The sequence below is a fragment of the Triplophysa rosa genome, linkage group LG18 (assembly GCF_024868665.1).
Source record: "Triplophysa rosa linkage group LG18, Trosa_1v2, whole genome shotgun sequence".
Classification (NCBI taxonomy): Eukaryota; Metazoa; Chordata; class Actinopteri; order Cypriniformes; family Nemacheilidae; genus Triplophysa; species Triplophysa rosa.
In genome coordinates this window covers 14550116-14570724 of record NC_079907.1, presented here as the reverse complement: position 1 = coordinate 14570724, position 20609 = coordinate 14550116, and the positions used below count along the sequence as shown (strand labels likewise).

Here is a 20609-nt window from a genome sequence, read left to right as displayed (position 1 = left end):
GTTTTAAGATATTGAGCTATAAAGCTTTTTGCATTCCATTTGACAGATGAAACCTTTTTGTTTTCGAAAAAAGACCCAGAATGTACATAATATAACATGACATAATGTAAATAAGTTGTCACAGAATCAGAAAATATGAATAGCTCAATTTTGACATCTCAAAATATTAGTATTGTGTTATTTAAAATTTTAACTTGAACTTTGCAGTATTTAGGTTTAAAATAGTTGGATCGTTTTTGTTATTTTGCAATAAATGCAAATTATAAACAGTTTGGGAGAAATGTTGTGTGTAGTTTACAGAATGAAACAAAAACGATCATTACACTTAATCACACACATACCTATAAATAGTACATTCAGGAAAAGTGAAATGATTTTGGAGTAGTGTCTAATTTTTCCGGAGTTGTATACTGAGTGAGCAGTCTGCTCTAAAAGAAAAAAAAAACACCCCTCACCCTCCACACGCTGCCTTGCATAATTATTCTTTCACGTGCCAAAGGGGATTGGATAGCCTACACAAGTAGGTAAGTTCATTGCTCGCAATCTTGAACACGTTTGAGCATTGTGGTCGGGATGTTCAACGCGGTCCTGCCGTGGGATGTTCCCATTTATGCGAAGTTACTTGAAAAAAGCCGCAGGAATATGACGGACATGTTGCGCCGACTCAATTTATAGAGTGTTAATGCGAATCCAGGATCTTAAATATACTCGAATTAAATGAAGAATGTGTGGACTGCTGGCGGTAGATTTATGAAATGGTGAGTGCTTTGGACGAATTGACCGGTTTTTCAACCATCTGCTTTGTGTCAACAAGCAATGGAAGTTTGAGTTGTATTTAATTATGCAAACAAACTATAATTAAGTTCACAACTAAGACTAACTTTGCTTTTCTCGTTCTTTTATTTTTATTTTTTAATAATAGTAATAATGATGTTAATTTAAAAAACTACATACGCACTCTGTATAGTAGCCTATGTCACCTTAAAAGTCAAACTGTTTTAGGCAAATTCGTCAAAAATATTCTTTAAAACGAACAGATGGACAATAAATCCATAACTGGACGCAAACAACATGAGAAGCACCTCTTACAAAACAGATGTCCCAACTCAATTCTTTCCAAGTCCTTGCATGTGACTGCGCTTGCATGTCAAAGATCAGATTTTAGACAGATTTCAGACCCTGATATCAAGATTAAATGATAAAAACAAGCTGCAAGAACAGTTGCATAAGAAACTAAATTGGCTTCATCTTGTGCTGACAAGGTACACTGTGTAAAGCAAGGCACATTGAACTTGACCAGGATTTGTTTTAAGCTTGTTACTGCTATGAAATTTATACTATAAAGTATCTTACCTGATATCTCTTTGAAACATTATACTTTAAAAACATTCTCACGTTTTGTAGCTCAACTGACACCGAGGTTGTGGTTTCGATAAGAGCATCCTACCTAAATGTAACGTAAATGTACATAACCCTCAGCAATGTCACAATACACACATCACACCTCTGGCCTGTTAATCATTTTAGCTGTGCTTGTTACTTATTCCTGGTTGTTTTGCTCTTTGTGTCATCTTGTGCTCAGCAGAATCTCTGAGTGGGTCTCACATCTGCTGAAGGAATTCCATGAGCGGCGAGTGTGGCGGCAGGGAGGTGTAACGTGCGCTTGGGACTGGCTACTGGGCTTTTGGAGTTTAAAGGCAATAAGAAGCGGTGGGACGGACAGACTCCATGGCTCGGGAAAAGAAGAAAGGAGGAGTCCTTCCTCCTGATGGTGGCTGGGGGTGGATGATCGTGGCTGGCTGCTTTGTGGTAACAGTTTGCACACGAGCTGTCACAAGGTAAACTTTGCTTTTTGTTATGTGGAACATACACCTGTGTGAAACTGGAAGACAATCGCATGGGATTTTATTTAAGTGCGAGCGGCACTAAAGTGGGTTTGCTTTTAAAGCAACACAAATTTATAAAATGGATATGACTTTTTATTATTAATGCACTGTATGTCACTTTTGATAAACGTGTCTGCCAAATACACAAATAGATGGTTTATTATTTTGCTATTAGCTATAATTAATTAGGTTTAATAAGTAATGTTTTGACTTGTAAAAGCCAATGAAAGCATGCAGTTCGCATGTTAATACATTTGTATCCTCACTGTCCTAATATTATTCATAAAAAATTACATAGCGTTTCATGAAGGGTACATGAAGCACAGCAAAATGTTATATTTAGTTCATTCCACACTGAGAATTACTTGAATGAGTCATTGGTTAACAAAGTGACAAGAGCTATCTGACACAGCCTTTAAGGTCAGGTTACATTTGACAGACTTGTAAACAACTTGCAGGCCTTCACACAAGGAAGCCATCATGCTTAAACATAACACTGTGTTGTTTTACAACTGTTTGAAGTAGTTTTTAACTTGTGGAAACACGTTTGAGTCATTTGTTCTGGAATTCTGCAGCAAAAGTGGAACACATTCTTATTAATAATTGGTGTGTTTTAATTATGATTAAATGTCACACTATACCAGTTTACAATGATTTAAAGGTATAGTTACTCAAAAATGAAAATTCTGTCTTTGACTCATCCTCATGTTCCAAAGCTGTATCACTTTCCTTTTATTGTATGTGAATAGTGACCAAAGCTGTCAGACCCTGAGGGTGTAACAACACACTCAGCTTACGACTCGATACTAAGTTCACGACGCACAATATCATGATATTTTAAATGAAATTTAAAAAAGAAACTGAAATTCCAATTACAGATTTATGGCCAAAACATTAACAATATTCAATAACATTTTGTTGTATATGCAATTTGTTATAGAATTGACAGATGTATAAATTGATCTAACAATTTTTAGATATAATTAATGAAAGCAATAAATTAATAAAAACTTTTAAAATCTTCAAATGGTCATGTGTTGGCAGCTTAACCAATAGGATTAAGCAGACTCCATAAATTGCTTGTTTTTGTGCCATTATGTATAGTACATATTATGTCTTTGGGGGGCAAAGTATCTTTTTTATTATTTATATATTTTTCCATGAAAAGAACATCCAAATCATCCAATTATGGCGGAATTAGCACTTCTGGGCGAACTACTCCTGTAATGATTTTTTGTAAAGTAAGACATTTACAAATAAGGATATATGATTAGAGTGTCCCGGTTACCTGAATTCACTATAGTTACATTTTAGACAATTAAAACTATGTGTCCCACTTTACCCGTATTCATTCAAAGTATGAGTATGTTTGTCAATATATTGCATATGTCGTAAGAGATAACCATGTATGAACTGTAGTGTTGTGGCAAAGCTGTATTTTGGCTTTCCACAGGCATAATACGAGAAGGCATAAATCCTCTAATTATTCTTCATTATGAGATTAACATTCACTGTCACGCAAAGTGTGCCACACCAGAACCTGATGAGCAAGTTTTCAAAGCTGATGAAGGCGTGTAAAAGGACATTTCAAGACAAAGGCAAGCAGACACGCCAGAACAAAACAGCTTCGTCACATGACCTCTAATCTCTGAAACAAGGCCTCTTTTGACCATTTCTGAAGTCTTGAGATAAGTGGTAATAATCAACCTGAGGAGAAACCTCCCACAAGCTTAAAGTGCAGCCAGTGGTCCAATGATGGAAAAATATGCCTTTTCAACCCATTTATCTTTTATTTTCCTTTCTGCCATAGCCCCTTTGAGACTTCTTATCATGTATTTACGCTCTATTCAAGTCTTAGATTTTACCCCCATGAGCAATATGCTGTATGTTTTTACACTGATTGTTGAATGGTTGACTTCTTTGATGGCTGGCAGCCGTCTGAGCGGTGGCGAACGATGTGAGAGTTGTTGGCTGTCGTACCCACACCGATCGCCTTGACCCAGGTGACCTGCCTAGTGATCTAGTTGTGTTTGTTCAGGTGCAGAACAGGCACTACAGACCCTCATTACCCTCATTCCAGACTCTCATGTACAAACTCTCACAATCTACATAGCTATTCACCATTACAGTCCTCTGAAATCTGCAACCTCAGCATTGGACTTTAAAGCATGTTGTTGTTCTGCATCAATGTGTGATCTTTAAAACACACTCTGTTTACTGTGTCATGTATGTTACGAACTGTATGATGAGTTGTGTTGTCACTTTTCTGTTTCAGATGCATCTCCATATTCTTTGTTGAATTTCAAATGCACTTTGCAAGAGATTACTCTGGGACAGCGTGGATTCATTCATTAGTGGACTGCACAACCATGCTCTGTGGTATGTGATAATCAGACTAGATTGTTGCTTTAAGTCGATTTTTATTAGTTTGGACAACAGTGCATGTTAGGTGATGCATGTCATCTGTGTTTGTGTAGCGCAACTGGTTGAGTATTGCACTTGCAATTGCAAGGTTCTTGGTTTGATTCTCGGGCAATGCATGTACTGATCAATTGTATTGCTTAATAGGGATAGTTCACCCAGAAATAAGAATTCCTGTCATCATTTACTCTCCCCTTTGTTATTTAAACCTGTATGGCTTTCTTTCTTCTGCAGAACACAAAATAATATTTTGAAGAATGTTGGTAACCAATCAGTGGCGGTACCCACTTGAATTGGTTTTGTGTCCATACAATAGAAGTGAATGTTTACCGCTGTTGTTTGGTTACCAACATTCTTCAAAGTATCTTTGTGTTTTGTAGAAAAAAGAAAGTCATACAGGAATGATGACAGAATTTTCATCCCTTTACTATCCCTTTAAATGCAAGGTTTTTGTGGATAAAAGTGTCACTAAAATGATACTATTGGCTAGTTTTTTAAAGTACACCAACAATGCAAACTATTTCTTCACTCAGTCACAACATGGTTCAGGCTTAAAAGAAAAATATTTTTGGAAGAAATTTTATCTCAGTGAGCTGATTTCCAGTCTGGTCACACTTTACAATGAGAAGCAGAGTTTGTTCCCATCAGAGACGGTACTGTTGCATAAGACACCAAGAAGACTTGTAGCCTGCGGGAGGTTCAAACCGTTCTCTGGATGTCAGCAACACACAGCGCACATCTTGATAGAACACGCCAGTGTCGCAAGCCTGACCCAAAAAACAGCCCTGTTTGCTTTCATTACACCCGGTGCGGGTTGCTGTTGACAGTAAAGCAATCTTAGGAATTACATTGCTAAGGAAAGGCCGTTTTTAGTCTGGACCTGCTGACCTGTACAAAAAAATCATGTTTGACTGACATTTTATCACTGAGCTAATATGTTTCTGGGGCATTGCTGGATATTTAAATTACATGCATGTACAGTACACATATCCAAAACAACATGCAGTGCATTCAGGACATACTGTATTTGCATTTTCTGGGAATCCGTGACCTTGATGTTGCAAGAACCATGCATTGCTAGTTGAGCTAAACAAATAGGTTGTAGTATAAAGAGCCTATAACTTTAAAGGAATCCTAAGTGCTTATTATTTGCCTTAACATACATACTGTATACTGTACATTACATGTATGTTATTCATCATAACACATATCCACATTACTCTTTAAGCTCCACTTGGAAGCCTGATTGGGAATCGGTTGTCATGCCGTGTCGCTGTAATACTAGGAGGATTCCTGGCATCTATAGGACTAGTACTCAGCTCTTTCGCTACCAGTCTGGAGTATCTTTATCTTTCTCTGGGAGTCCTAACTGGTAAGACACTTAGAAATAAACCTACAGACCCATATACTGTGTAGCTTATATTACATTAAAGTTAAAGTAAAGAACAAGGTACGTTTAGCCTGCGATATTACTACTTGATTAATGACCACATACTGTAAATACATTGATAAATAAGTTTATAAAACATTTTACATAAAGAAAATGTTAGCATGAAGCTATCTATATCTCTATGTCTACCATTGGCCTGTCTTTACTGTCCCTTCTATCTTGTATTGTATGAAAAGAGATCTTTTGTCTACAGTTTTCTTTCAAGCATTACTTGACTGCAGAGTGTCAACAGTAAAACATAGCTGTCTTTCCAAAACCTTCAATGTACGAATAATACTTCTTACTGGTTAGATATTTGCAAAACCCAGTGACAAAAACAAAGGGTGAATAATAATAATGATTTATTATCAAAAAAATAAAAATCAAGAAATATAGAGATATGTTGTTTCAGAATGACAACAGCGAAAAGTAATAATATGGAGTTGAAGTAGTAGTCAACATTCATTAAAAAAATGTACTCACCTCATGTAATCCCCAGTGTTTATGACTTCATTTCTTTAGCTAAACATAAATGAATCATTTTATATTAAAAGGACATCACTTTATCTTATATGGGATCCAAAATTTTGAAGATCCTAAAAGCACATCCACATTAAAGTCCCCATGAAATCAAATTAGATGTTTTTTTTGTTTTTAGTATGAATATGTTAGCCTTAAGGATATTTGTATATTAGTGTGACTGAAAACAGTGACACAATTAACATTTAGAAGATATAAGCATTTAAAACTTCTCATTTAAAAGTCTCTCACATCCAAATGGTTCAACGTTTATGACATCATTCTGCACATCAGCGTGTCATCACATTTTTTCTGACCAATAAAAAACTCTTTATAATCCAAATTATTTAGCATCCGCCCTCACTATTGGCCACTCAATATACCCAGCCCTAATTTCCTGTTTTGGTGGAAATTGCGTCAATGCAAAGCAAGCTGCAGATTTCAAGGCTCTTCAGTTGGTATTAATGTAATCCACTCTAGTGGGTTACTATATCCCGTCCAAAGAGAAACGATACATTTGTGAGAGAAAAGTATTAATATTATGAGCTTATTCAGCAATAAACATACAGATCAGTGTTCTAGATTCAAATATGGTGCCATGTTACTAACATCAAATCTCATTGGTTCTTGCATATCTTGTAACAAACACACATATGACAACTAGTTACATAAACTTGTTTGTGTTCAACTGAATAAAGGAAGTCATATACATCTGGGATGGCATGAGAGTGAGTAAATGAGAGTTAAAGGGATACTTCACCCAAAAATGAAAATTCTGTCATAATTTACTCACCTTCGAGTTAATTTGAGTTAAATGTGTATAAATTTCTTTTTTCTGATGAACACAGAGAAAGAAATTTGGCATAATGCTTATAACCAAACAGATCTCGACACCCATTGACTACCATAGTAGGAAAAAAACAATGGCAAAAGTGCCCCAGAATTGGTTTGCTGTCCTACATTCTTCAAAATGTCGTCTTTTGTGTTCAACAGAAAGAAAATGACAAAGTAATTTTTCCTACAATGGGAGTCAATGGGTGTCAAGATCTGTTTTGTTATAAGCATTCTTCCAAATATCTTTCTCTGTGTTCATCAGAACAAAGACATTTATGCACATTTGGAACAACTCGAAGGTGAGTAAATGATGACAGAATTTTCATTTTGTTATTGACCACTGAGACCAATTGACCAATGAGAATCAGTTGATGTTTATAGGTAGTATGTTTACAGTTCTGTATGACAAAGACCTTCACAATGTATCATTCTTATTGCAGGGCTTGGCTTTGCACTTTGTTACACGCCGGCCATTGCCATGGTTGGCGTGTATTTCTGCGAGAGAAAGGCTTTGGCCTATGGCATCGCCATGTCTGGAAGCGGCATCGGGACTTTTGTCCTGGCTCCTCTTGTGCAGCTACTTATTGAACAATACTCATGGCGTGGGGCGCTGCTTATCCTGGGTGGCTTTGTGTCTAATCTGTGTGTATGTGGAGCTCTGTTACGGCCCATCGTTTTGAAGGAAGAGGAGGCCTGCCCTCTTCCGGTGGACTCAGAGTCTGGCTATAATGTCAAACTGTCGGCGGGGAATGGTGTCCATACAGAGAAGGTCACAGGCGTTAAACTACAATTTAATGGTAAACAACGCTGTCTTCAGTCCATGCAGGAATATAGCTTTCTGCTCATGCCCGACTTCCTGGTGCTGGCTGGCTCCTTCCTGCTCCTGGCTAGCGGCTGCAGTCTGCCTTTTGTGTATTTGGTGCCATACTCGCTGGATGTAGGTGTAAGTCATCAACATGCTGCCTTCCTAATGTCCATATTGGGAGTCATTGACATCATCGGCAACATCACATTTGGCTGGTTCACTGACAGGAGGTATGTTGTTTTGTGCATTGAGACAGTGTTACATTACAGGAATAGGTAATTTCTTGACCTAGCCACATGTTGTGTGTTCTTTAGGTCTTTTTATCGATTTGTCTTTTTTAAAGCACAGATGATGTTATTCAATAAACAGCTGCCAGTTAAGAACTGAAGTATAGATAGGTTTTTGCTGTATGATTGGGAGAGGTCAAAAAGAAAGCAAACAAACACTGTAGATAGCGTTGTTTAGATCATGCTGACTAACCCGTTTCCTATCTCTCCTATAGGTGTCTGAAAAAGTACAGGAATATATGCTACATGTTTGCAGTGGGAATGGAGGGAATATGCTGTCTTTTTATTCCACTCTTGCAAACGTTTGCTCTGCTGGTACCTTTCTCTGTGCTCTATGGCTACTTTGATGGAGCCTATGTTGCTCTTATCCCTGTGGTAACATCAGATGTTGTAGGAACATCGTACTTATCTTCAGCTCTGGGGGTTGTGTACTTCCTCCATGCGGTTCCTTATCTGGTCAGCCCACCCATTGGGGGTAAATTCCACAAAATTATTTGAATCTCTTTTTTTCCTCTTTTCCTTTTTAAATGTTAAGTGGTTTGGAGTACATGTTTACCATTTATTTTAGCATGCTACAAATACGATAATGGTTCTTTTAATAAAAAACTGTAAAAAAAAAGAGCAATAAATATACAGTCATTCAAACGTATAGGGTTATTTCGGTGAAATGTTTCTCTTGACCTTAAAACCTGTTTAAATATATAATAACATACACACAAAAAGGACAAAAATAAAATGTGCTTTTATTATTTGGATGACTTTGACTAAACAATGAAGAAAAATCTGTATAGGTAGATAGGTAATCCTTCAATATTATTAAAAAAGCATCTCAATGCGAGACTGAATAAATGGCAGAACATTTCTGCAAATTCTTTGGTGTAGTTGACAAAGGACAACTAAGATTAAGATGATATGTTTTTATTTGTTTTGGATCTATTCAGTCACAAAAAAATTCCCACAAAATTGGTATCACTGAAGAGCCTTGTTTATCGCCTTTTTTAAGAGTGTAGTAAATACTAATGTACCGTATATAATATGTACTGCAATTATACAGAATACTTTTATGTAACTTATATGAAATTTTCAGATAATCATGTGGTTTGGTGATTTTAGGTTGGCTGGTAGACACAACAGGCACCTACACGGCAACATTCTTTCTGAGTGGGTTTGCCATGATCTCCAGTTCTCTCCTGCTGTTCACGGCCGCCATCGTTCGCCATTGCCAGAGAAAGCAAAAAAACGGTCTGAGCAAAGAACCACAACTGGAGTCATGTGATGGCAAACAAGTGGACTATTATACTTCAAAAAATAAAGAACTGATGGTAATTATCCCAGCCACGTCGTAGCACTGGGACATTCGTTTGTATCGTTTTAAAAGTCTGTTGTACTGATGTTATTGTTAGAAAAAAAATGTAAATAGAGTTAAATAGAGTTATTGTTCAATTAGCAGCAAATTTGTCATAAAAATTGTGTAAAAATGCGTACCAGTATTTTAAATTTGGGTGCCTTTGAAAAACATGTCATTCTCATCTAGAATGAACACTTGAGTGTCTCCGAGCTGCTGCATTAAGACATATTAAGTATTCTTTTAATGTTTCTCATTTCTCCTCATACAGTTATATGTCAACAATGAGTGAGTTTTAATTGTGTATGTGTTTTTTTCTGTGGACCATAAAATTACAGAATTTAAGTCATTGTAACTCAAGCTCCAGATGGAGTAATTCAAGAGTCAAAAGAGGGCAGTGCTGCATTCCAAAGCTGTTCTTTTTCAATATAATAAAAAGTAGCCATTTTGTGAATGTGCTCCTATTCAGTTCATTTGTATTAATATGAAATTATTATGTATAATAAAATGGAAATGGCCTAGATACACGTTATTCTGGCCAAAGCATAAAAATCTCTGCTATGAATCAAACTTATTTTGTTTAAGAGATGTCTAAGAAATCTTAATACACAGTGCTGTCTATTGCACATTGCACAATTAAGTAATATCTTTTAAACTTTTGAAGCAATACAGGTATAAAAGTAAACTGTGTAGTTTGCAAAATATAGTTGAAAGCAATTCAATATTAAAATACAATATAATATTTATAAAATAAATAAACTACGAATACAAAACTCCTTATATTATGTATTTAAAAGCTTGATTATTCTATATTTTATTATATTTACATTGTATATATTCTGAATACTGCATACATACTAAACATTTTAAGGTAATAACATATATTACATGATACTGCCAAAGATTTGTAGATTGAATTATGAACACTCAGCTAAGGTATGATGATATATACTACGAACAGGGGTTTTGAGGTTTGACTAAACCAAACAAGCAAGACTCTGTTATATGTCTGTAGGCTAACTATATATATATATATATACACATACATACATACAGTACATACGTGTGTGTGTATACATTACAATATTTGTATCGTTTAGTTTGCGTAACCTATGTTTAAGTCAATAATTATATAATTGTGCTTCTAAACATAATGGAATTGCATTAACATAGTTCATGTTTAGAAAACAAAGTAACTATATCTATTTTTATTAGATACATCTAGATTAGATATAAAACATATGTATTGTAAAAGGCAGGGCAAGGCTGATAGAAAGCTTGTCACGAGTGTGGGTGGTGGGTGAGACACAGTGACAAGGAGAGAGGACCCAAACGCAGACAGCGGGTAAGGGGTTAACAAGACTTTAATGTCACGAGTGTGGGTGGTGGGTGAGACACAGTGACAACGAGAGAGGACCCAAACGCAGACAGCGGGTAAGGGGTTAACAAGACTTTTAATAAATAATTAACCAAACTCAAAACAAAGACCCACGTGGGGGTAAACATAACAAAACAGAGAAACAAGAACAAGATTAACTAAACTGACAAGACTAAACTAATAACACATCACAAAGGAACACTTCAAACTAGACTAACTAACAAGACAAGACCACACCACACCCACACCCACACCCACACCCACACCCACACCCACACCCACACCCACACCCACACCCACACCCACACCCACACCCACACGACACAGTGCAACATAACAGTACAATGATCCGACACCAGACAGAGAACACAGGGGCATTAAATAGAGGGACAAATCAAAGGGGAACAGGTGTGGGGCATGAACTAATAAACAACCAATAACGAGAGATACAAAAGGGCGGGTATACAGACAAGGACCGTAGAGAGTATCGAAGGCCGACAGGGTCAAAATGACTCTCTCCACACATAACAAGGGATCCTGCCGTGATTCTACCACAAGATCAAGAAAGTCATGACACGACGAGGCAGAATCACAACAAAGCTAAGTTGGCATGTGATGAAACCACTGCATACTGTAGTGAGCTTCACTTGCCCTCAGTCACATGAAAGCTCAGTGCACAAAAACAATGCAACATCAATATATAACTCCAATATACAGTTTGTTCTATTTCTCATTACATGTAGATTCCAGAACATGCTCACAGTCCTCTGCAGTGGATTGATTCCCACCTGTTACCTGCTCAATGAACTCTAATATCCCTAAAGCCCTTGTGTCATGTCTGTTTTTAGATAAACGCTTGTTAGCGATCTTTCTCAGATTCTTAGCACTTTTCTTCCCATCTTTTGTATTAGGTGCCATTTTTAAACAGTCTTTGAAATATCTGACAGCCAACAGCTCACATTTGCTGTACTGCTGGAAATCGCCAAAATACAAGTAAAGTTCTTGAATTGAAGTTTTGTCTTTACCTGTGGACAAGGCTGTCTGAAACATTTCATCAGCCCGACCAATTTGTCCATCCTCACCGTAGAGAGCTGCCAGCTGTGCCATCGCAAGAATAAAGCCACTCCCGAGAGTGACGGCCTTTTCAAAATGGGAGATGCTCAAATCACGAAATCTCTGACTTTCAAATTTATCCCTTAATTGTTCTTTTTTCTTTTTGTAGCACAGAGCTAACTGATGGTGTATAAATGCTGAATCTGGAGTAACATCCAAAGCTCTTTTCAACAGGCCAATAGACCTGTCTACAGCTTGCCCATATTCTCTCAGGTATTTTCCCACATATCGAATCACATGTGGACTATCTGGGGACTTTTCAAGAGCCCTTTCCACAAGATCCTCTGCTTCATCAAACTGTTTAAACTTTGCAAGTTTCAGAGCTAAAAGAAGCTTTGGTTCATCATTGTCTGGGTTTGTTTCTATCGCCCGTCTGAGTTGTTGAATTACACTTGTGCAGCACTTGTTTTCTGTTCTATATAGTACAATGGCATAACCAGCATTCCACTCACCTTCTTCCGGCTCTAGCTCTAACGCCTTTCTGAAACACTCTATAGCTCTGCCATAGTATTTACGTGAAAATTTTAACAATGCCCATGCCTTCTCACCAACCACATGTGGATAAAGAACAGAAGTGGAGACAGGTGGATTTTCTTCTTGGATCTCCTTCAATTTGTCCAGGTAACTTTTGCATTCAGTATTATGTTCCATGTGAAAGTGTAACCAAGCGAAATTTCCATAAGTAACAATGAGTCTCTCTTCGCAGTTGTCCCCATAACAATCTTTAGTGAGCTCCTCAGACTTCTGTAAATTTGTTAGGGCTTCCTCATAAGAACCCAAGAGATATTTGACGTATGCCAAAGAGTTGTGTGTGCGTGCGATCCCAGCCTCCTCCCCCAGATTTAAGTCACGGTTCTGCTCCAGTCTAGTTAAATGATCAGTGATGTTTGTATCTTCTTTTTTCATATCCCACGTGAAGTGACATTCCAGCTTGGCCAGTTCCATATTGAGAAGTTTATCCTCTGTACAGCTGCATTAAATGAAAAGCTATATTTATTTGATGCACAGGGAACATGGGGAAAATGCTCCCCTCATAAACAATCAGCATGGAGGTTGTTGACAGACTAATATGCAAATTTGTCGTATGGTGTGACTGCCAAAATGTAGAAAAAAACAATGAATATAAATCTCGCTTATGCTATTTTATATGATAAATATACATTTTAATATTATAAAACAATGTATCATTAACAGTTTGTTTTCTAAGTTTTGTACCCATGTACAAATAACTTGTAAAACATTTACATATTAGTTTAGTAGGCCTATTTGTAGAATAATGATGCATCCTCCTAAATTACATGGAAAACACATACATTTGCTAATGTAGTTATTACATAGCTGTTATATGCACAGATTTCACACACCCCAAGAGTCTAATTTACCTTTTGTTTTCAAATCTTAGGCTATATATCCCCACAAATGCATTATAAATAAATCCCCACAAAAAACATTCCACATCGTCTACAGACGGTGTAATTTAAAGATAACAATGACAGATAATTTATCTTTCACTGCTCTGATGGAATAATTGTGATGAATGTTAATATTAAGAATAACACAGAGTTTAATAAATGTGCATGTTGACAAATGTTGACATTATAGGTTTAGTGCGAACTAAATCATAAATCTCTGGTCATGCGATCATAATACAACACGCAGCACTTTCAACTGTTTGTTTTGTCTAAGTCTCGATCCACGTCCAGTTTAGACAAAACAAAAGTGGGAAAAGAAGACAAAAACTAACCTCATTTTCTGCGTGACAAACAAAGCTTTAAATTTGTGTGAGGAAGTAGCAGCGACGTTGAAGAATCAAAACCGAAAGTAGTCAGTTTACATAAGCATTTCTGGAGAAGCAATCCGATGGGCAGTCTTCTTTGGAACAGGTGAGCATGCGCACAGAATGAAAACCACAAAACATATTTTAGATGTGCATCCAAATTATTCACATAATTCATTTTCCAATTACATCCATACAATGTTTGCTTTATAAATCGAAGCACTAAAGTTATAATTATTAATCTATATATAACTATAAGGTAAAAAAACATTAAGTGAGTGACCTTTTTAAAAAAAGGTGCCATAGATGCCATAAAACCATTTTGGCTGAATGATTTATGTTTGACAAATTAAGTAGCCTATTCTTTTAATGTTTCTCATTTCTCCTCATACAGTTATATGTCAACAATGAGTGAGTTTTATTTGTGTATGTGTTTTTTTTCTGTGAACCCTAACATTACAGAATTTAAGTCATTGTAACTCAAGCTCCAGATGGAATAATTCAAGAGTCAAAAGAGGGCAGTGCTGCATTCCAAAGCTGCTCTTTTTCAATATAATAAAAAGTAGCCATTTTGTGAATGTGCTCCCATTCAGTTTGTTTGTATTAATATGAAATTATTATGTATAATAAAATGGAAATGGCCTAGATACACATTATTCTGGCCAAAGCATAAAAATCTCTGCTATGAATCAAATGTATTTTGTCTAATAAATGTCTAATTAATCTTAATACACAGTGCTGTCTATTGCACATTGCACAATTAAGTAATATCTTTTAAACTGTTGAAGCAATACAGGTATACAGGTGTAGTTTGCAAAATATAGTTGAAAGCAATCCAATATTATAATCCAATATAATATTTATAAAATAGATAAACTATGAATACAAAACTCCTTATATTATGTATTTAACAGCTCGATTATTCTATATTTTATTATATTTACATTGTATATTGTTATAGATATGGCCAGAGAATGAAACACAGGGGCAACAGGATTTGCAAATGTGTCATCAATTTAATCATGGTAAGCACAGGGTCAAACAATTTCCACGAAAAACTGAGCCAAACAATAAAAAAAATAATTGTAACCATAATAAATGATGAAGAAAAACAATTCAAAAACTTAACAAAATCAAGATACAGACTTAAACCCCAGCACACTACATAACTCTCTCTCACACATTTATCCAAGCACACTTATATACTGGCGAGCCAGCACCAATAAATAGTCATAGGGAAACACAATAAACACATAATGGCTGTTGTGTCTGAGAGAACAGTCCCTCTTGAGAAGTTACTGGATAGAAAACGGCGAGAAACAATATAGTCAGCACAAAGATATTTATTTTACACGGCAGTTACACACGTGTGGCCATGCTCTAACCACCGGAACACACACCCACGTGCTATTGCTAGACTTCCTTTCTATAGCCGGTTGACAGAGGCGGAACATCCCCTAGTTGCTCCAGTCAGACACCTTAACATAACCGTGAACCAATAACATGTTTAAGTCTGATAACTGACATATCATTACTTGGTTACAATATTATTTTACTTTGGTGTACGACACCACAATGGCCATTACGCAAAGACAACACAAAATACCCCACACATACTCATCTACTACTTATTTTAAACATAATATTTAAATCCATACTACCACCAATAAATCCCAAATTATTGATAATAAAAAAAGGAAAACAAAACTCTTTAAACATCCCCCATGACAGGAACAATAATGTAGCTGGCTGCTTCTTCGGCCGGAACGATAAATATGGTAGCGGTTTCCGTCCGGACCTCTTTTGGCAACGAGACACTTCTGCTCTTCGCGTCAACACCAACACAAACGGTAAGAAAACTGTATTAATACGTTAAAAGTGCGCGCCAACTTAAACGACTGTTCAAATAAAGACTTCAAACCATAATCAATGTGTTGTGTCTTTTGTAACTTATAAAAATGAAAACTATTTAATAACGAAATTGGAGAAAATAAAGATCAACTTAACTTTTAACCATCCGTCACAATATATTCTGAATACTGTATACAGTAATACCAAGCCATACTAAACATTTTAAGGTAAAAACATATATTACATGATACTGCCAAAGATTTGCACCACTCGGTCCTGTAGATTCATCTTCTACAATATCAGGAAAATTAGACCTCTCATATCATGAATCTGCCTCATCATGTCATGTCTTTCTTGGTCTTGTGGCAGGATCATGGCAGAGCCTCATGTTTTGTGTAGAGAGAGACATGCCATTGTTTGTTTTGACATCTCATGTACACTGTCTGGTCTCGTCTTTGTCCCCGCCCCATCGTTTCCTCTTTATTGATTGTTAATGATTTCATGCCCCGCACCTGTTCCCCTCTTGATTTGGTTCCCTTTATTATGCACTTGTGTCTTCTGTCCTGTGCTAGTTCATTCTGTTCCGTGTCCTTGTGGTTGTTCCTGCTCGTGATTCCTGTCTAGTTGAGTTTAGTCTACTGTATGTGAGTTTGTACCAAGTGTTTATTTTGTCAGTTAGTGAGTCTGCGTTTGTGATAGTCTGGTTATATTATTCCCCCTGTCATTGTTATTTTACCCCATCGCGGGTCTTTGTTTTGTGTGTATTCCAGTCCGGTGCAGCCGGCATCAGTCCGGTGCAGCCAGCATCCAGTCTGGTGCAGCCGGCATCCAGTCCGGTGCAGCCGGCATTCCAGTCCGGTGCAGCCGGCATTCCAGTCCGGTGCAGCCGGCGTTCTGTCTGTGTCCGCCGGCTTCCTGTCCGTGTCTGCCGGCTTCCTGTCCGTGTCTGCCGGCTTCCTGTCCATGTCTGCCGGCTTCCTGTCCGTGTCCGTCGGTATCCAGTCTGGGTCCGTCCGAAGCACCGGCATCCTGTCCCAATCCGGTCCAGCAGCAGCGGTACCCAATCCAGGTCCGACCGCGGTGCTGGTGGCATCCATCAGATCCCAGTCCGGTGCAGCCAGCAACCCCGTCCGGTCCAGCCGGCACCTCAGCCGGCACCTTAGTTTGTTCCCCAGTTGTGCCCTTGTATGGACTTCCCCTCATGGACTTTTGTTGTTCCCCTCCCCCCTCCCTTGTTATAATTTTTTATCCTAGTCTGTTATTGTTATGCCCTTGCTTTTGTGCACAATGTTTTGCTGGTTTTTGTCGGTGTCACAATCTGTCTTGTTTGTACCTTGAGAAGCTCCAGGACGTTGCTCCTTGGGTGGGGGGGATGGGGGGGGCTTCTATCATGATTCTGCCTCATCATGTCATGTCTTTCTTGGTCTTGTGGCAGGAACATGTCAGAGCCTCATGACATGCCATTGTTTGTTTTGACACCTCATGTACTCTCTCTGGTCTAGTCTTTGTCCCCGCCCCCTCGTTTCCTCATTATTGATTGTTAATGATTTCATGCCCCGCTGTTCTCCTCTTGATTTGGTTCTCTTTATTATGCCCTTGTGTCTTCTGTCATGTGCTAGTTCATTCCGTTCCGTGTCCTTGTGGTTGTTCCTGCTCGTGATTCCTGTCTAGTTGAGTTTAGTCTACTGTATTTGAGTTTGTGCCAAGTGTTTATTTTGTCAGTTAGTGAGTCTGCGTTCGTGTTAGTCTGGTATAATTATTCCCCCTGTCATTGTTATTTTTATCCCCTCACAGGTCTTTGTTTTGTTTTAATAAATTATCTTTTGTTAACCCCTTACCCCGCTGTCTGCGCCTGGGTCTTCTGTATCCGTGTCATGACATTTCCTAATCGAGCATGCTACGCAGGTCCTAGTCCAGGCTCTTGTTCTGTCCAGACTGGACTATTGCAATGCGCTACTAGCTGGACTTCCTGCTTGCACAACAAAACCTCTATAGATAATCCAGAATGCAGCGGCAAGAATGGTCTTCAATGAACCGAAGTGAACACACGTCACCCCTCTCTTCATCAAGTTACATTGGCCCCCTATAGTCGCTCGCATCAAATTCAAGACTCTGCTCCTGGCCTACAAGACCACCACTGGTTTGACACCCCCCCATCTTCATTCACTAATGCAGACTTATGTACCTGCCAGATCCTTACGCACTGCAAATGAACAACGTCTTGTAGTGCTATCCCAAAAAGGTAAAAAATCGCTCTCACAAACCTTTTCTGGATCGGTTCCACATTTGTGGAATGATCTGCCTGCTGCTACAAGATCAGCAGATTCTGTGGCCATCTTAAGAATCTGCTGAAAACACCGTCAGCACCTGACTGATCATTTCTGACTTCTATATCTTTTCTACTCTATCTATCTATCTATCTATCTATGCAATGCGCTACTAGCTGGACTTCCTGCGTGCACAACAAAACCTCTATAGATGATCCAGAATGCAGCGGCAAGAGTGATCTTCAATGAACCGAAGAGAACACACGTCACCCCTCTCTTCATTAAGTTACATTGGCCCCCTATAGTCGCTCGCATCAAATTCAAGACTCTGCTCCTGGCCTACAAGACCACCACTGGTTTGGCCCCCCCCATCTTCATTCACTAATGCAGACTTATGTACCTGCCAGATCCTTACGCACTGCAAATGAACAACGTCTTGTAGTGCTATCCCAAAAAGGTAAAAAATCGCTCTCACAAACCTTTTCTGGATCGGTTCCACATTTGTGGAATGATCTGCCTGCTGCTACAAGATCAGCAGATTCTGTGGCCATTTTAAGAATCTGCTGAAAACACCGTCAGCACCTGACTGATCATTTCTGACTTCTATATCTTTTCTACTCTATCTATCTATCTATCTATCTATCTATCTATCTATCTATCTATCTATATCTATCTATCTATCTATCTATCTATCTATCTATCTATCTATCTATCTATCTATCTATCTATCTATCTATCTATCTATCTATGCAATGCGCTACTAGCTGGACTTCCTGCGTGCACAACAAAACCTCTATAGATGATCCAGAATGCAGCGGCAAGAGTGATCTTCAATGAACCGAAGAGAACACACGTCACCCCTCTCTTCATTAAGTTACATTGGCCCCCTATAGTCGCTCGCATCAAATTCAAGACTCTGCTCCTGGCCTACAAGACCACCACTGGTTTGGCACCCCCCATCTTCATTCACTAATGCAGACTTATGTACCTGCCAGATCCTTACGCACTGCAAATGAACAACGTCTTGTAGTGCTATCCCAAAAAGGTAAAAAATCGCTCTCACAAACCTTTTCTGGATCGGTTCCACATTTGTGGAATGATCTGCCTGCTGCTACAAGATCAGCAGATTCTGTGGCCATTTTAAGAATCTGCTGAAAACACCGTCAGCACCTGACTGATCATTTCTGACTTCTATATCTTTTCTACTCTATCTATCTATCTATCTATCTATCTATCTATCTATCTATCTATCTATATCTATCTATCTATCTATCTATCTATCTATCTATCTATCTATCTATCTATGCAATGCGCTACTAGCTGGACTTCCTGCGTGCACAACAAAACCTCTATAGATGATCCAGAATGCAGCGGCAAGAGTGATCTTCAATGAACCGAAGAGAACACACGTCACCCCTCTCTTCATTAAGTTACATTGGCCCCCTATAGTCGCTCGCATCAAATTCAAGACTCTGCTCCTGGCCTACAAGACCACCACTGGTTTGGCACCCCCCATCTTCATTCACTAATGCAGACTTATGTACCTGCCAGATCCTTACGCACTGCAAATGAACAACGTCTTGTAGTGCCATCCCAAAAAGTAAAAAATCGCTCTCACAAACCTTTTCTGGATCGGTTCCACATTTGTGGAATGATCTGTCTGTTGCTACAAGATCAGCAGATTCTGTGGCCATCTTAAGAATCGGCTGAAAACACCGTCAGCACCTGACCGATCATTTCTCACTTCTATATCTTTTCTACTCTATCTTTCTACTCTATCTGTCTATCTATCTATCTGTCACGGTCCCACTGTCTTGTTTATGAAATTCTAGTCGTGTGGTGGGATCGGGGCAGAGTCCTTAGGTTATGTGTGGAGAGAAACATATTGTTGTCCGTTTGACAATAATATACGTTCTCTCCAGTGTCTTGTCATTGGCCCCATTCCTCTCGTTTCCTTGTCATCTTCCCCTGAGTGTTTAATTACCCACACCTGCCCCGTGTCATTATCCCTTGTTTGTCTTACCTATATATACCCTCATGATTCTTTGTCCTGTGTTCGGTCATTGTGTTTGGTGCGTGTGCTATGTGCTGTCTTGTTCTCGTCCAGCGTTAGTATTATTGCCTGTTCCTGTTGTATTGTGAGTCTAGTCAAGTAAGTCTTTTAGTGTTTAGTTATAGTTTGTCAAGTGTTTCTCAGTTTAGTCCAGTTTTAGTCAGTCTATGTTCTGTTTGAGTTGTTTCCTGTTTTCTTGATTTACCCCATCGTGGGTCTTTGTTTTGTGTTTATTTTCTGTTAAATAAAGCTTTCTGTTAACCCCTTCATCCCCGCTGCCTGCAACTGGGTTCTTTCACCACGTTCATGACAGAATGAACCAGCCATTTTGGACCCAGCAGACAGAGGGATCTCAGCGGGAGGGGTCGATGCCGCCGGACTCCCTTCCAGGGTTGAATCCGCCGGACTCCCTTGGAGGGTAGAGGCCGCCGGGCTCCAGTCCAGAGTCGGGACCGCCGGACTCCCTTCCGGGGTCGAGACTGCCGGAACCCCGTCCAGGATCGAGGTCGTCGGATTCCCCTCCAGGGTTGAGGCCCGCCGGTGTCCTGTTCCCGCTGCAGATCCCTGCCGGCCTCCCAGCTGGTGCCCAGGCCTGTCGAGTTGACTGTTTGTGTGTGTTTGTTCTTGTTTGCTGCCCAGCTGCC

At 38.7% G+C, this 20609-nt stretch overlaps 2 protein-coding genes across 4 annotated transcripts; one reads left to right on the top strand and one right to left on the bottom strand.

The window, feature by feature from the left end:
- The first annotated feature begins 501 nt into the window (after positions 1-501).
- Positions 502-10187, top strand: slc16a12b (solute carrier family 16 member 12b). 3 transcript variants are annotated; one of them, XM_057358214.1, is made up of 7 exons: positions 502-524; positions 1586-1838; positions 4162-4265; positions 5536-5679; positions 7530-8124; positions 8397-8656; positions 9295-10187. In XM_057358214.1, exons 2-7 carry the CDS (start codon positions 1729-1731, stop codon positions 9525-9527), a joined length of 1446 nt encoding a protein of 481 aa, XP_057214197.1. In that variant the 5' UTR covers positions 502-524; positions 1586-1728; the 3' UTR covers positions 9528-10187. The 3 variants fall into 3 exon arrangements, with proteins under 3 accessions (XP_057214197.1, XP_057214195.1, XP_057214196.1); XM_057358212.1 differs by lacking the exon at positions 502-524 and adding an exon at positions 542-758; XM_057358213.1 differs by lacking the exon at positions 502-524 and adding an exon at positions 542-758 and having other exon boundaries at positions 1583-1838.
- A 111-nt stretch (positions 10188-10298) lies between these two features.
- On the bottom strand, positions 10299-13876 carry LOC130568950 (interferon-induced protein with tetratricopeptide repeats 5-like). The gene is made up of 2 exons (XM_057358217.1): positions 13762-13876; positions 10299-12987 (listed from the first exon to the last, which is right to left on the bottom strand). The coding sequence occupies exons 1-2, from the start codon at positions 13764-13766 to the stop codon at positions 11628-11630; spliced, it is 1365 nt and encodes a 454-aa protein (XP_057214200.1). The 5' UTR covers positions 13767-13876; the 3' UTR covers positions 10299-11627.
- Between the last annotated feature and the right edge of the window lie 6733 nt (positions 13877-20609).